The 15,639-nt window shown below is 45.3% G+C and overlaps 1 protein-coding gene across 1 annotated transcript; it reads right to left on the reverse strand.

Moving 5' to 3' along the window:
• Positions 1-1,249: 1,249 nt before the first annotated feature.
• On the reverse strand, positions 1,250-15,293 carry IGSF10 (immunoglobulin superfamily, member 10). The gene is given in 8 exon segments (XM_009698441.1): positions 1,250-3,158; positions 4,117-5,017; positions 5,688-8,265; positions 8,317-10,079; positions 10,810-11,163; positions 11,166-11,196; positions 13,111-13,240; positions 15,187-15,293. Coding segments are annotated over 7 exon segments (7,602 nt in total). The 5' UTR covers positions 13,177-13,240; positions 15,187-15,293.
• Between the last annotated feature and the right edge of the window lie 346 nt (positions 15,294-15,639).

The following is a 15,639-nucleotide window of genomic DNA, read 5'->3' on the forward strand; positions in this document are numbered from 1 at the left end:
GCTGGAATTGTTCATGAGGCAGGGGATGGTTACACTGAACCCTTCATAGCTCCATCAGACTCTCTGTAATGGATGAGGAGACCACTCCCTTCCAGCAGCCCTGGCTTCAGCCCTGCCGTCTCTGTCCGCTCCAGCGGGATCAGGCAGTGCCGGGTGCCGCCAGCTGCGGGACTGGCTGGGACTGTTGGGACGGCGACGTTTCTTCCAGGAGACGCGTAGGTCCCAGATTGCAAATTTAAGGGGAAAGGCTGCATTGCGTGTATTTTGACCTCTCTGTCCTGACATTACTCTCACTCTTAGGAAGAAAATAAGAAACTCTGAGCTTTACTTACTGGCTTAATCTTTTAAAGGTTTATTTGACCAGTGCAATCCGTGATTCGTTAGCGTAAAATGTGTAGGTAACCGTTCCCTAACGCTGTGAAGGCATTTTTCCCCCATGTACAGAAGGTTGCTTCTTAAAGCTATCTACTGAATTGAGAAATGAGAATTCTAAGGTTATATGCAAATTGATGCAATTGCTTTCTAGTGAGAAATCTTTAAAAAATGCTTTTGTGGCAACAGGAAAATTATACCAAGCTAGAGTGTTTCTACATGTGGTCTGTATCCTTTTTCTAAACAGTGCTAAACAGAGTTTACTCTCTCATTTAAAAATGAGAACAAAGTTGTTCTGTGTGCATCATCCCAAAGTTCTGCAAGAAAGATTGTGTGAAACAGAGCTGCATTATTAAAAATACTTCACTACTTGTTTCACTATTGAATATTTATTTTTAAAACATACTAAATATTCAAACATATTAAGAAGGTAATTGCATCAAAATAAAATCTGCTCTTTGGTTCTCAGATTCTCTTGCTTTATGGGATCCATGCTCATGATAGTCATATGAGGTGGACAATATTAAGCTAATATGAAAAAGTCTGTCCTTTACTGAAGATCTCTAGGTAATTTTATTTGATACTCAATGTTTGCTGGCAGAGCAAAAGTGGTGTAAGTTTGTTTTAGTTTAACTGTGTTGAATCACTGAAAGAACCAATGCTAGGTAATAATGCTAGATCTAATTTCCCCCAAGTCCTTCCTCTCTTGTTTTTTTTGTTTGTTTGGTTTTTTTTAGCACGGTCATTGCAGATGGAATACTGTAAATGTAGTTAGGCACTTATGTGCCTATGGCTGCCTTTTATTACACTTATTCCAAGAATGAACGCAGTCCCGCTGTAGACTTTGTTAACAATTGTTCATGATGTATTTCTTATTTCAAATGACGTGAATGTACGTTACTGTGAAATCACTGCCAAGGTGGTTCTTTGCTGTGCACTTGTACGCACCAGAATCGGAGGGCTGGGGATCCTGGATGAGCAACGTCCCCGGAGGGTGAAGCAGTTGGCTCCCAGATGCTTGGCCTTGGTGAGCTGTAGAGAGTACTGAGTGGTCAGGTAACTCCCAGGTGATCTCTGGTTTGGGTATTCCCAGTGCGATGCAGTGGAGCTGAACTGCTGCACCAGGCATCGTGTGGATGGTCCGCGGTGGTCTATTCGTAATCCTCGGGGCGTAGGCTACGATAACGACAGGAATGGTTACAGAGGCATCTCCGGCAGTGTTGTGGGCCTTGCACACGTAGTTTCCTCCGTCGTGAACGGTGGCTTCTCGTATAACCAGAGTGCCATTTTCCAGCAGTATGTGTTTCCTGTTGATCTGCGGTCGATCCAGCACGTAGCCACCTGGCAGAGTCCACGCTGTGTTTGGTTTGGGTCTCCCATCAGACAGGCAGTGAAGCAATAACGGCTCCCCGCTAATGCCCTTCACTGGCCCCCTTGGGTGAGTGAGAATGCTGGGCTTCTGGCCGAGCTCCAAGATGATCAGCTTTTCAATATAGCCAACTTTATTCCTGGCAGCACAGCGATACTTCCCTGCTTGGTCTCTCTCGGGGTTATAGATGGTAAGGGTACCGTTGCTTCCTGTGAGAAACTGGGAAGTCTTGATGCCGCTGGAAAACCACGAGCCATTAGGCAACATCCAGCTTATGTCAGGTGGGGGGTTTCCATCCACAGAACAATTCAATGTGGTAGCTTTTCCAGGTTTCACTATTATTTTTTCATTGAATGGATTTTTAAACATGGGTCGCCGTAGCATTTCTAATACCTCCAGCTGCACCACCAACATACTCTCTCCCCCATCGTTACGTGCCACACATATAAATTCTGCTGTGTCAGAAGGCCTTAGGTTCCGAATCTCAAGTGTCCCATTTTTGTGTACGACGATCCTGCTCCCATAATATGGAGCTGTTAGGAAAATATTATCAGGCATGATCCACATAACCTGAGGGGGAGGTGTCCCTTCTGCCCTACAGTCAATTTGTTTCTTTGAATGCCTCACTGCCGTCACTTTCATGACTGTTTTGTTCACATATAAACCATTTATGATGGGTGGTTTAGCAACAACATCCAGTTTACACAATTTTGTATCATCCCCTCCAGGATTACGAGCAACACACATGTACTGCCCAGCATCCAACAGTTTGACTTGACTGACTGATAGGGAACCATTGGCGTGCAGGAGGTGTCTCTCTGTTGATGAGGAGATCATGTCACTGGAAGGTAGCAACCAGAATATTTTTGGCTTGGGTTCTCCAACAGCTTCACAGTCCAGTAATGCCGTATCTCCAGCTTTCACTTTAATGTATGTCTTGTAATTGTGCTTTATCTGAGGAGCTGCCATGATGACCGTGATGCGTATCTTCATTTCATCTCTTCCCAGGGTGTTCTGAGCGTAGCAGGTATAATCTCCTCCTTCTGTTACTCCAACTTTGTTCAGATAAAGAGTTCCATTGTCAAAGAGGATGTATCTGCGAGACCTACGTCCACTGTCATCTGCCAGCATCGCGTTATTGATCACCGTCCCATCTGGCAAACTCCAGGATATTTCTGGTGCAGGTGACCCAGAGGCCTTGCAGTCCACTCTGAAATCTTTTCCGTAGGGCACTAGTTTCTTGAAATACTGTTTCTGGTCAATCTTGGCCGGTTTCATTGTGACGCTGACTTTCATCAGTATCAGATCATCTCCAATTTTGTTTCTTGCGACACACAAATAGTCACCTGCATCCTTTTCAGTAACTGCCTCGATAACCAAGGAGCCATTGGGGTAGACATGGATTCGACTTCCCATTCTGTTGTGGGGGGAGAAAGAGGAAAAGAATTATAGAACAAAATGCTGGAGGTGAATACTGAGCACTGAAAGCGACTGACAGTATTAACAGCACGGTACAATACAGAAGTTCTCTCCAAAGGCACTGTGTCCTCATCACCCGCCTACCCAGTGGCTTACAACCTGGTGTAGTTGCTGCTTTTGTTGTTACATGGACGTGCACATGCTTACCGACGACATAAGTGCTCAAAGCTGCTCGACGCCGCCTCTGCCTTGCTGAAAACTGCTCTGTGAACAAATGAGCCTGTTGAACCTTATGTCCCTCATCCTGCCAGCCTCTGCTCCTCTCCCTCGTCCTGCTCCCTGCAGACCACCCGCCACACTTGCCCCCAGCCAGGGGCAAATGGCCGTGCTGCTGCGTGCCGTCCAGAACGACACTTGGCACCAAGGGGTTGCTCTCCGGCTGCCTGCCCTGCAGTGGGGCACGGACCTGGATCTCCCTCCTCAGCCCAGCTGCAAGTTCTCATGAACCGGCCAGGAACACCCTGGTCTGGGGCTGTCTCTCCCAAAACGAAGGTGAGGTGTTACCGGGGGAGGGGGACTGGGGGGGAGACCCTCAAAGGTAGACTTGGCAGAGACTACAGAAGCCTCTTTCTCCTGAGTCCTACTTTGCAAATCTCTTATAAATAACTTTTCCTCTTATAAAATGACAAAATCCAGTCAACGCATGATTAACATCTGTTTCCTTCATTCAAATATGACTTGTAACCATTTTGGTAAGACCTTGTGACAGTCGATGTGATCTGTTGTTAGAAGTATAACAACAAACCATCATCACAGATGTTTCACCACTGTTAAACACTGAAAAGTGAATTTAGTTCACCATGTATTGTTTCAGTGATTTAACAGTCTCCTATATCAGCACCAGAGAAGACAGCATTTGATGTTTCAAAGACATGGGGAAAAAAAAAGACACTTACCTGTGCCACTGGTCAACAACTGCCTTGGAGGGTAACCTCCAGATGATCCTGGGCTTTGGCTCCCCAGTCGCTGTGCAGTTCAGAAGCAATTTATCCCCAAAATTCAACCGAGTCATTTCTTGAGAGGCAGTAGCTATTTTTGGAAGCGTATCTCTGCGTTCCACCACAAGGCTCACCACCCTCCTTTCCGAGCCAGTCGAGCTTGTGGCTATGCACTCGTAATTCCCGCTGTCAGAAGGAGCGATATTGCCGAGGTGCAGGGTACCGTTGGAGAACAGGAACAGCTTTGCGTTTACCAACTGCAGAGGTTTCACCACTGTGCCATCAAACAGAACCCAGTGGACAGTGGGCTGAGGATTCCCTTTCACGGTGCAAGGGAGTTTCAGATTCTCCCCCATCAGCCCTTCAACACGTTGTCTCTTCTCCTCCAGAATAGCGGGAGGTGCCGCAATGACCTGCAGTTTTACAGCCAGCGTGTCCGTGCCCGCTGGGTTTTTAGCCACGCATGTGTAGAGGCCCCTGTCGTAAACAGTGACTTCCCTGATAAATAAAGTGCCGTCTGGTTCCACGTGAACGTTGTTATTTCCTGCGGAAGCGTCAGAGACGTGAGTTTTATTTGCTAGAACCCACGAGAGGGTGGGAGGAGGCCTGCCCTCAGCTCTGCACTTCACTGCCACGGGCTTTCCGGAGTGAGCGGTGAGGAGCTGCAACCTGCTGCCGGTGATGCGGGGCGGGTAGGCCACCACCGACAAGGTGGCCAGGAGCCGTGGCGCGCCATGTGTGTTGGCCGCGGTGCACAGGTACTGCCCGCGGTCCTCCAGGCCTGCCCGGGTGATGGAGAGCGTGCCATTGGCAAACACCGTCCATCTGCCGTCACCTCGGCTTTCTAGAGCATCAGTCCCTACGGAAGCAAGGGGACAAGAGCGCGGCACATCAGAATCTCTCTCTCCTGTTTCTTTTTACTCAGCCCCTGAAAACGCTTTCCCTATCCTGGTCTACTTTGCCCAAATAACCAAGATAATGGTGATAAGAAAGAGAGAAATAATTGTATTTTGCATATACAGTGACAAAGCTTTAAAGTAAAAACAAGACTTAGCCCTCAGTAGAGACAAAGTTTGGGTAAGCAGATGGGGCTTTGCATATCCAAAAATACTCTGGCATAGTTGTGACTGGGCTCTGCAGATTCAAAAATATTTTTGGCATAGCTTTAACTTGATTTGATGGTTTGTTACCGCAGACAGATTTTTCTTCTGGCTTGTCTCACTGTTCTGAAATAGCAGGTAACATACAATAAATATTGAAATCTTCTCACAATAAACATAGAATTCTAATTAAATATAGATTATATACCTCTTTTTTTATTTCCCTTAAGAACTGTTTCATAATTAGTAGTAAGATGCTCCAGCAATGTGCTGGGATATCTTTCTTTCCCACTGTTTCCAAATTCATCTTTTCACTGATACTTCACGGCACTCTTAAAAGAAGCAATACTTGAGCGTGGCACACAAAACATGTGCCACATTACAAGACTATAACGGAAGGTAAACTCGAGAGAGGCTTACCAAGCCCACCTGATGATACCTTGGTCCAGTGTATTGTTGGGTGGGGGTTACCAGTAGCTTCGCAAGGAATAAAGGCATCTGAGTTAGCTAGCACAGTAAAAGCAGCTAATTTTCCTCCAATTATTCTGGGCTTTGTAAAATGATTTCTACTTAAAGAGTCCAAGGCTATAGGATTGGCGGTGGTAGTTTCTTGATCTTGCCTCTTTCCAGACCAGCCATCCTTGGCCCTCCCGCCCCGAGATGTGGACAGAGTCACCATCTGCGACGCCCTCGGCACGGCCCACGTGCGGACAGTTAACGTGTTGCCCCTCTCTACGACTTTCGCAGAGGGCCTCTGCCAGGACTCGCTTTCCCCCGACAGAGGCGAGGTGGTTCTCGCAGCAGGTGTGGGTGGCGCGGCCGCTGCTAGGGCCGGCGGTGGGGTGGGTTGCCGAGCGCTGGGAGGAGTGATGGCTGCAGCAGGAGCTCTGGTACTTGACTCGGATCTCGCTGGGAATGTGGGACGCGTTACACGGTTTCCTTGGATGACTCTCTCTTTCGCTTTCAGCCATGATTTTTCACCTGCCGTTGCGGTGGCTTTGATTTGCTGAGCAGGGTCTGAGCCAGATGCACAGATCGTGGCAGAGCGTGCGCTTGCGGTGCTGACAGGTCCTGGAAGCGGTGGGGTGGCTGGGATGAGTTTGGCGGGGCTCTGACCGTCGGGTGGTAACACGGCCGACGGGGCGTCCTGCCGAGTGACAGGGGTCACCGAAGTCTGCGTGGCTGCCCTAGCCACATGCCACGGCCCCTCTGGGGTGTTAAGCATCCAGGGTGCTGGCACTTCTGTCACTGAGGCTGCACTTGCGCTCTCGGAGAGGGGGTTTGCGGGCGTAAGACTTGTAGGCACAGTTAATGACGTGACTGTTGTCGCGGCAGGCGCGGCTGTGTTCGCAGAGGGAATCGCTGCAGTGCTGTTGGCTGCCGTCACGCTTTGTGAGGGAGATGTTTTAGGGGGCCTCTTCCTCCTCTGGCCTCTCTTTCTTCCCACTCTGAATGTTTTACTTTTGGTGACTTTGGTGTCAGTTTGAGGAGTAATAATAGGTGTAACTGTTGGCTTTAAACTTGTTACATCCATTTCTTTGGTTGCATTAGTTGCAAGAGGAGAGTCAGAACGTGGTTTTGCAGTGGGACGATGTTCTTCTGACTCACCGTTGCCATAACGAGCGGGTTTGTTTAAAGACAAGAAACCACTGCTGTGATTCCCACCTGTAGAAATAGGCGTAAAGTGCAAAGGAGACATTGTGGGCATAGCTAACGCTACTGTAGTTTCAGGAAGCATGGTCGATACCTCTGTTGATGGAAACATATCTAGTTGTTGTTTTGGCAGTTTCTTCAGAACCTCTTTTTGTGCACCATTTCCAAAGAGATGTTCCCAAGTAATTTTTCCTCTTTGGGAATTTTTTGGTGAGGTTCTAGGCTTAATGCTGGGTGAGACTGATTCAAGGGTAGAAGATATCTTAGTGCGTATGGTATGTGTAATTTCTGTAGCAATATGAGCTCTGTGGATTGCTGTTGTCGGTAGTCTGATGCTAAAAGGTTGGAATCTATCAGTATTTGTCTGAAATGGAGCACTGCTCTCTAATTTCCATTGAGGAGTATCTTGGGTGCCCTCTGTAATGAAAGGCATGACTGTCGTAGTAGCCTTTTGCCTAGCACTAGGTTCATTTTCCTCTTCCCTGAAGAATGCTGTGTTTTGATGAGTACCCGCTGGGTGCTCCAATGGCATATTCATGGTAGAGCTGGAGGACAGAGGTGTCTCTGGGCTAAACGGGTTGATGGAGCTGCTTAAATTATTTAAGGTTGGTAAATTTGATACATATTTCATATTCAGCTGAACGTCTGCAGCCACAGCTGTACTTCCTCTGATGGACCCTGGCCTCCCAAAATTGTATCTGTGCTCTTTCATACTTGGAATGCGTCCTGGTCTGACAATTTGTCTCCTACCAGAAATTTTCCTTCGTCTTCCATATTGCTGCTGGGCCTGGGGTGTATGAGTTGTAACATCCTGAATAATCTGAATTTGCTGATGAGTAATGATAGTTGAGGCCAATGGTGGATTTGGAGTTACTCGTTTCTGAGTACGATGAAAATAACTGTGACCCAATTCAGGGCTTGGTTCACTGACTGTCACTACAGATAGCTGGTGATCTGTTTTGGTGGAAAGCTCATCAATAGACTCAGTAAAATCATATAGCTTGTCCAGTTTGTTTTGGGAAGTTACAGATTTGCTGGTGTCTGTAACAGCTGTCATGGGTGTTGTAGATACAGATTTTAAATGCTGGTTATTACTTCCCCCAGAATATACCAACCTTTGGCCAGCAGGGAAGAGTGTAAATGCTCTACTTGATACAGTTGATTGTTTTATACCATTTGCTGATATTTGACTTAAATCAGATCTTTCCCATGAGTTTGTAACTGTAGGTTTTAGATACGTTTGTGGCCTTCTGCTGTCAGATGACACAGACTGTGAAAAAGGAGAGGGTAGGGGAGTTACTGCCTCTGCAACCAGGAGAGAGGTTTTCCTAGCAGGAGTGTTACTCGTAGTCATCTCAGGCCCTGCAGTTATTACGCTTTCCATTGCTCTCCACCGAGTAGATACAGTGGCTGTCTCTGTAACTGGTATCATGAATTCTTCTTCTGGAGACACAAGATCACCAGACGTTTCCTCCTCATCCCCAGGTACTTCTGAGAACTTATGGACTTGAATAGGTGGTTTCGTTGCAACTTCTCCTCGTTTTCCTATCAATGTCGAGTTCCTCTTTGTTTTTTCCAAAAAGGCTGCCCACCGCTGTGGATCGACTCGCCTGGCTGAGGAAACAAACTGTCTTCTGTGTCCTCTAAACCGCCTGCTTATTTTGTCCCTGTAGTGCCTGTAAGTCATCTTCCCGTAGTTGTTCCTTTTATGTGCACTCTGTGCGACCCGATTTCTGAATGCTGAGGCAGCAGATTCCTGATTAGCTGTCAAGGTAGCCAGAGTAGCTAAAGGATGTTTCTTTGCTGTAGCAGAGGCCAGCATTGCGTTGCCAGAGCCATCACCCTCTTCCCATTCTCCCACAGCTACATGCTTTTTCTTTAGAGTGGTTTCGTCCTTTCTAACTAGCACTTGGAAAACCAAAAGATCAACACCATACTGGTTGGCTGCGACACATCTAAAGTAGCCACCGTCTCGCTCTGTTACCCCTTGTATTCTCAAGGTACCATTGTCAAAAATATGTTTGTTTCTTACAGAATGATGAAGAATCGCATGCTCAGGTAGCACCCAACTAATGGTAGCATCTGGAACAGCAGTGGACGTACAGGGAAGATAGAGTGTGGCGCCAACAAATGTAGAAAGTTGGGCTCCATTTACACTGTTGTGTTCCACATATGGATCGACCACAGTAACTCTAAATGTGAGAGTATCTGCATCGTTGTCATTTGTGCCAATGCAGTGATAAAGCCCGGAGTCAAAAGTATCAGCTGTCCGTAACGTGAATGTCCCAGTTTTAACTACTATGATTCTTCCATCCTCACTGACATAAGGAGCTCTAACTTTGCTCCCATCAGCCAATATCCACGCTATTGCAGGAGCTGGTTCTCCAATTGCTTGGCACTCTAGTTCTACTGTCCCCCCGACTAAAACAGTGTGCTCTGTTTGTGTTTTGTTGTCCCTCGAGATGATGGTCCAGTTATTTCTCGCCTGTTTTTTGTCAGCACTGGGCAAAATAATCCGAGCATCCGTAAAGTACTGGATGTGCAATGTGTCAAGTGTGGTTGCTGTCCTATCTAGCTGTAATGCCACTTTGCTTTGCATTAACCAAGATGGTTCAGCTCTCAGTTCAGTCTCTATATTGGTAAAAAGTTCGTCTTTTTCGGAGTAGATTTGTTTATATTTGTAACTAATAAAAGGCATGTTAGTTGCTAGGACGTTCCTTTCCAGTTTTAAGGGAGAATTACTGTACAGTGCCAGTATGCTCCACAGCTGCTGAATGTGTTCATAATCAATGCCACACACAAGAAATGCTGAGAATGATGTTTTGAGTACTGTATGGTTGCCATCTTTGTCAAACGAGATGGGAGACATTTCTTTAGGTTTGTGGACGTTGCAAACCAAGTTACCGCGACTTCCTGCTCGGTCAGTCATGTTCAAAACCATGGATCCTATAGGAGCAACGAAGTCCTTGGGAGATACGGAACTGAAATCCCCATCATCTGGCACTGTGAGGTTTTTAAATTTCAGGGAGTCATGTATAGCTGGCTTAGTGCAGGTTAAAGATGCAGAAGGAATATCCACTAAGCTTCTCCCTTTCTGATTTTTGGGACTAGCACAAGCTGGGCATTGCTGAGCACCGGAACTTCTGTCTTTTTTGCACTTTATAACATCTGAAAGGAAGCAAAATGCAAGCTTTTGTGATACAAATTTTAGTATTAACAAAGACAAATAGCTACCAGCAAGTTGTTCTCTTGAATAAAATATTAACAAAGTTTATCTTAAAGTAACCTATGAAAACCTAAAGTAAGCTAAGAAAACCCATGAATTTTCTCTGATGAAACCGCTTGAGGACTGTTGCTGTTGCAGCTCAGTATGGCTCCCTTCTGTCCCAGCGGTTTGACACCGCTCAAGGAGGGCTCTGCTGTGGGACGTGGCCACAGCTCTGCTCCGAAAGACACAGGCACTGGCAGTTTGGGGGTACCTCTACACTATCGTGTGCAACCTCTGCTTAGGGCAGCAACAGAGAAAGTCCTTGAGTCCCGTTCCTTATTCTTTTTCAGAGAATCGAGTACAACGTGGCCTTCACTTTTGCCAGTTACATAAAAACTAGCTTCCTTATTCCCTGTGGATTCTCCTGGTGCACAGAAGCTTTGGAGCGGCCAAGGAAAATGCTCCACTAAGGAAAGCTGCACTTGGGAATGGGTTAAGACCACTAGGTTGATTTAATCTGGGAAACGGAATGGTATTAATCTGTTTATCCTGATTACATGCACCTACAAAAATCCTGTCTTCCAGTCTTTTCTGGGAAAATAAATACATAAATAAAGGACAATTACCTTTATCGGAAGGAAAAAGATGGCGTTACACGATTAAAAAGCCTAAACAAAGCCTTCAGCTCACCTGGTCTCTCTTTTGCCCATTCTGCAAACCACTGGAGATTGCAATCACAGGACCATGAGTTTCCATGAAGGTAAATGCTCTCTAGCTCAGCCATGTAGGAAAACATTTCTCGTGGGAGTGAAGTCAACATGTTGTCAGACAAATATATGTGCTTCATGAAGGATATTTTAAATATTTGGCTATAGCGCAAGGTGACAAAAGTATCTGAATGAAGCTGCTTAAGTAAATTTCCTTCCAGGTGGACCAACCTCAGTGATGTGAGTCCGTAGAAAACATTGGGATTTACAAATTCAATTTTATTGTGGTCCATATGCAAGCGTACCAAGTTCTTTAGACCACTAAAAACATCCTGCATACTCTGACCTTGTTATAACTCATTTTTAAGACCTGTTGATGAAAAAGTAACAAATGTATGATATTAACCCATGTTATATTGTTAAAAGACTCCTAACAAATTTTGATAGATGGTTACTCTGTGAAGTGAAAGTACTTCACTGGACTAGTAATGCGAGTGATTGGAAAAAACGTAGTAGGAGGAATTGTTTTTAAATGCAATGTTAGTTGCAGGACTAGAAGGACGCTTTCTTGTTCCAACCGTCCATCAGGGTGATGCTTCTGCAGTCACATCTACAAAACGCAGCGATTAGAAAATAAAATAAAGCAATGCTTATTTCTCATTCAAAGAATCCCAGTTAAACCACACTTATGAAAAGGGTAAGCAGAATTTTACCATAAACTGTGGTAGTGATTTTTGTCCCAGCCGGTGTTATGACTGTAAAAATGCATGCAGCATTCTGTTTTGTTTGATGTTTGACCAACAGAAGGGCTAACTGTGTTTGCGGTTTCAAGACTTGTGCCAGGTGAGATGTGTACTTGCCAAACCTCAACTCTCAGGTGCCATTTTGTTGCTGACAGGTTAAAAGTCAAATCCGTAACTATGAGATGAACAAATCTGGCATATTGCTGAAGTACTAAATACGGTACCCAAACCAGCCTTTCTGTTGTTACTTCTTGTAGTAGAATTACGCTGTTACAGTCACAAATTCTGTATTTTCAAAATTAATGAGGAAAAAAGTACAAAATCACAATAACATGCAAGTTTATCTTAGTTGCCAAATATGATTCCATTAAAACTATCTATAATTGTGTTGCCATCTTTCTTGTTGATAAGGAAGGAAAAGCTTACAGGACTCCGTAACGCTGATTTTATTAAGTCAGTTGCGAGGAGTTAACAAGCAAGCTTTCAGGCACAGAAGTACCCTTTAGGAGGGTTAATGAAACCTGAAGATCTGTATGCTCCAAAGCTTGTCCGGTTTCTGCCTCTCCCTCCCACCCCTGCCCCCTAGCCCTCTAAACCCGGCAACTGAGCCAATGCCCTGTTCTCGGTCTGAACAGTTCAGGTCTCTCATGTCCCTAGTTCATCCTAGCTACAATAGTATTACTTCTCTAAAGCGGTTAATAGCAGCTGTAGGTGGAAATTTAACTGGAGAATAAGTGTTACCTGTACATCGAATTAGTTGGGAATGGTTGTTCCTAAATAATCCTGTAAGTACTTCTTTATAGATGAGTATCTACACGGCACAGTGAGATACCGAGATAGCTCCAGAATCCCTGTCTGACACCGTGCACTTACTAATTTTTACAATAGATGTAAATACAGGTAATGTTTTATAAACAGGTAATATTTCAGTTAAAGAACAAAACAGGCATCAAACACTACATTTTAAAAGTCTACAAATATATATTAAATTATAAAACCAAAGAACAGTAGGTTTATTTAAAGCATTAAAATGTTTCTACGTAATATGTTCAGTTTCTGTTCAGTAGGAGCCTTTTTCTAATGAAGGAGAGAAAGGGACAGGACTATACTGTAGTGAAGGGAAAGGGAAATCAAAACAATCTTCAAAAACATATAAAAATTGACTAACAAATTAACTAAAGACAAGTTTCCTACCACAGATGCAGTGCTTGGAGCTCTGCAATCTCTCTCTCCTGTGTGACAGAGAGTTTCAACTGCAGTTGCCCATTAAGGTGTTGCTCACAGATATCTACCAATATGTTCATCACGCTCTTTAAACTGTACCTGAATGCCCACCCGGGAAGGAAAGACATTTCCCATTAGGATACTGGATCTTGAAGGCCCTCGTCTTTCACATGGATACAATAAGAAACGGGAAACCAAAATGCTACAGACCACTCATCTGCTTCCATTTATCAGTATTACTGCACATTGTTTAAAAGTCATAACAAAAATTAAGATTAGGTCATCTCCTAATTAAGATTAGGTAATTTAGTTCTTACCTGTAATGAATATAAATCACTGAACACCTTATCAGGGATTGTATTTATCTCATTGCTGTGCAGCATCAGTAACTCCAGTTTCTCCAGGCCAGAAAAATCTGTTTCCGTCAGTTTAAGCAAGCTGTTGTAACTGTAACAAACATTTCATCCCAGACCTGGGTTTAGTCAGACAGCTAAACTTCACAAGTTTTAAAACAAACAAACAAAACCAAAGCAAAAGAGCAACTCTTCGGAAATGCATAAAGGTAGTTAGCACTTCTGGGTGCTAAGATGAAATTCTATCTCATTCCTTCGTGCTAGCACAGAATTTGCTCACTTTTCCAGGGCAGCTTTCTGAAGACCGTATTCCCAGCGGACAGGGAAAAGAACTGCAAAAATGTGCAGAGAAGAATGTCAGGTTTGGGCTTCGATGTAGAAGAGCAAGGAGCCCCTGTAATGGTAGAGGTTGGTGATACGTTGATGCCTCTGTCCATCGGGGGCTTTCCCAACACCGCAGTATCACAGAGAGGTCCGTGAACAACAGCGAGCCTCCTCTGCTGCCCACCGAGACCTAGGCAAAACCAAGGGTACTGGGGTGTCACCTTTCTCCTGGGACCCCAATGACAACGGCTCTGCCTAGGCTGAGGTGCAGGGGGGCTCTGCAGTGTCTTGCAGTCCCTGCCTTGTCCTTGGCCGGACCATGCTGTCTGCCCTTTTCAGTTGTACATCTTGAGTTTTATTTCCACTCCGCGGGTGTTCAGTGGTGCACACCACTTGCTAATGCAGAGGTAGCCTCAGCCTCCCCTGAGTTCCACAGGCGTACATACAGTACGGATAGCCTAGGCTGGATTTCAACAGGGAACCAAAAAGAAACAGTGAGCCCTGTAAGTGAGAGCTGCACTACTACAGGAGGGTTGACCATCGGTCGTACCCAAGTCTAGCCAGCGTGAATACTGACAGCGATGCTACACTAGCCCAGCATTAGTAGGTGGTGTGTAAGCCTCGCAAATGCTGAGTACCCACTCTGCAATGCCTTTGACTTTGTGACGACTATCACACTTGCATGACCTGAATAACTAACGCAGGGACTCTTCTCATGCTGCAGTCACACCTCCTGTGCCCCATGGTGAGAAGTAAGTTGGATTAATTCCCCAGTCAGACACACGGCCTTTCCATAGTAGTAATGAATGCATTTTAAACATGTCCCACACCTCAAGTAACCCACAGTCCTCGGAAAGCACTGGTTCTTAATTGTTAAGACTTCATATACAGCACTTCTGGACAACACTGACAAAATCAATGGAAGGAGAGGGCAGACAGGAGTCAGGAGCTGGGACCTGGATACGTTGCCTGGCAGCAGAAGGCAGATGAGGGGGAAGAATTCAATGAAAACTTCCTTTTATATTTTCTGCATAGACACATAGACGATTCAAAGGCTATGGGTATCAAAAGTCATACAAGGATCAGGCAAATATCGCTGATTGGTCTTGTCATTTGACTGTATGACAGAGGACCCTTGCTGGAAACTGCATTAATGGGCCAGCCAAGCCTCGGTATAATCTACTCCCTGTTCCTTTTAACCACGTACAGACCAGAAACATTTTGAGGGTGAAATATTCAGACAAGTGTTATTTCCCATAAACTCGATAGATAAAAGCATAGATACTAGCACTGTGCGACATTCTAAAGTCACAGCAAAATCTCTGAAGATCTTAACACGTGTACTAATTTTCCAGCCCACTGTCTGAGCTCTGAACTATCTTTTCGCAGAAAGAATTCTCTCTATTTCAGACTCCTTCTGAGTTCCACGTTACAGATGCAAAATGGTCAGGTAATATGAAAGAATTCATTTAAGGTCAGAACTTTTTGAAGTCTTACATGCCCTGTGATACATCCCCAAAATTTCCACTTAGTGTTGGTGGCTTTGCCAGCTGTGATTGCAGCCACTTCTGAGTACTGCAGGATGTTAAGCTCTTAAGATTTATTTATTGTTTTTTTTAACTTTTAGCCCTAAAATCTGGAAACTCTTAATTATTGTTTTGCAAAGTGTTGAAAGGTAACTGGTCAGAATACTTAAAATCTTGATGTTAAACATACCCCAGATTGACGCGCTCCACGTTTGGCGGGATGTGCGGTGGGACGGCTGTGAAGTACCGGAACGTGCAATGCACCTCGGTTGGGACGTAGCAGGCGCAGAGCCTGGGACAGGCGGTGGTGCCGGGGAGGGCGGCCAGGCAGACAGCGAGGAGGGTCCCCAGCCACCCCGGGCTGCCCCGGCCTACGGCTTTCATCCTGCGGGAAAGTGCTACGCTCCCATCCTTCACAGCAAGAGAGAACAGCCGGATTCCTACAAGGAAAACAAAACACACGAGCATTTGCAGTGATATCCGTGGTGAGTTGCTCGGTTTTAAGCTACAAGCACAAGAAGAACTTTTTAACTTGAAAGCAAGCCCAACCCACAGAGCAGAACCAAAACTCTTGGTTTCCCCCTCAGTCCTTCAGATCTGTGTAACGATCTGACTTTTTTGTCATTTTAAAGAGCGAGCCTCA

Source organism: Cariama cristata, unplaced genomic scaffold, assembly GCF_000690535.1.
Source record: "Cariama cristata isolate BGI_N322 unplaced genomic scaffold, ASM69053v1 scaffold39124, whole genome shotgun sequence".
Classification (NCBI taxonomy): domain Eukaryota; kingdom Metazoa; phylum Chordata; class Aves; order Cariamiformes; family Cariamidae; genus Cariama; species Cariama cristata.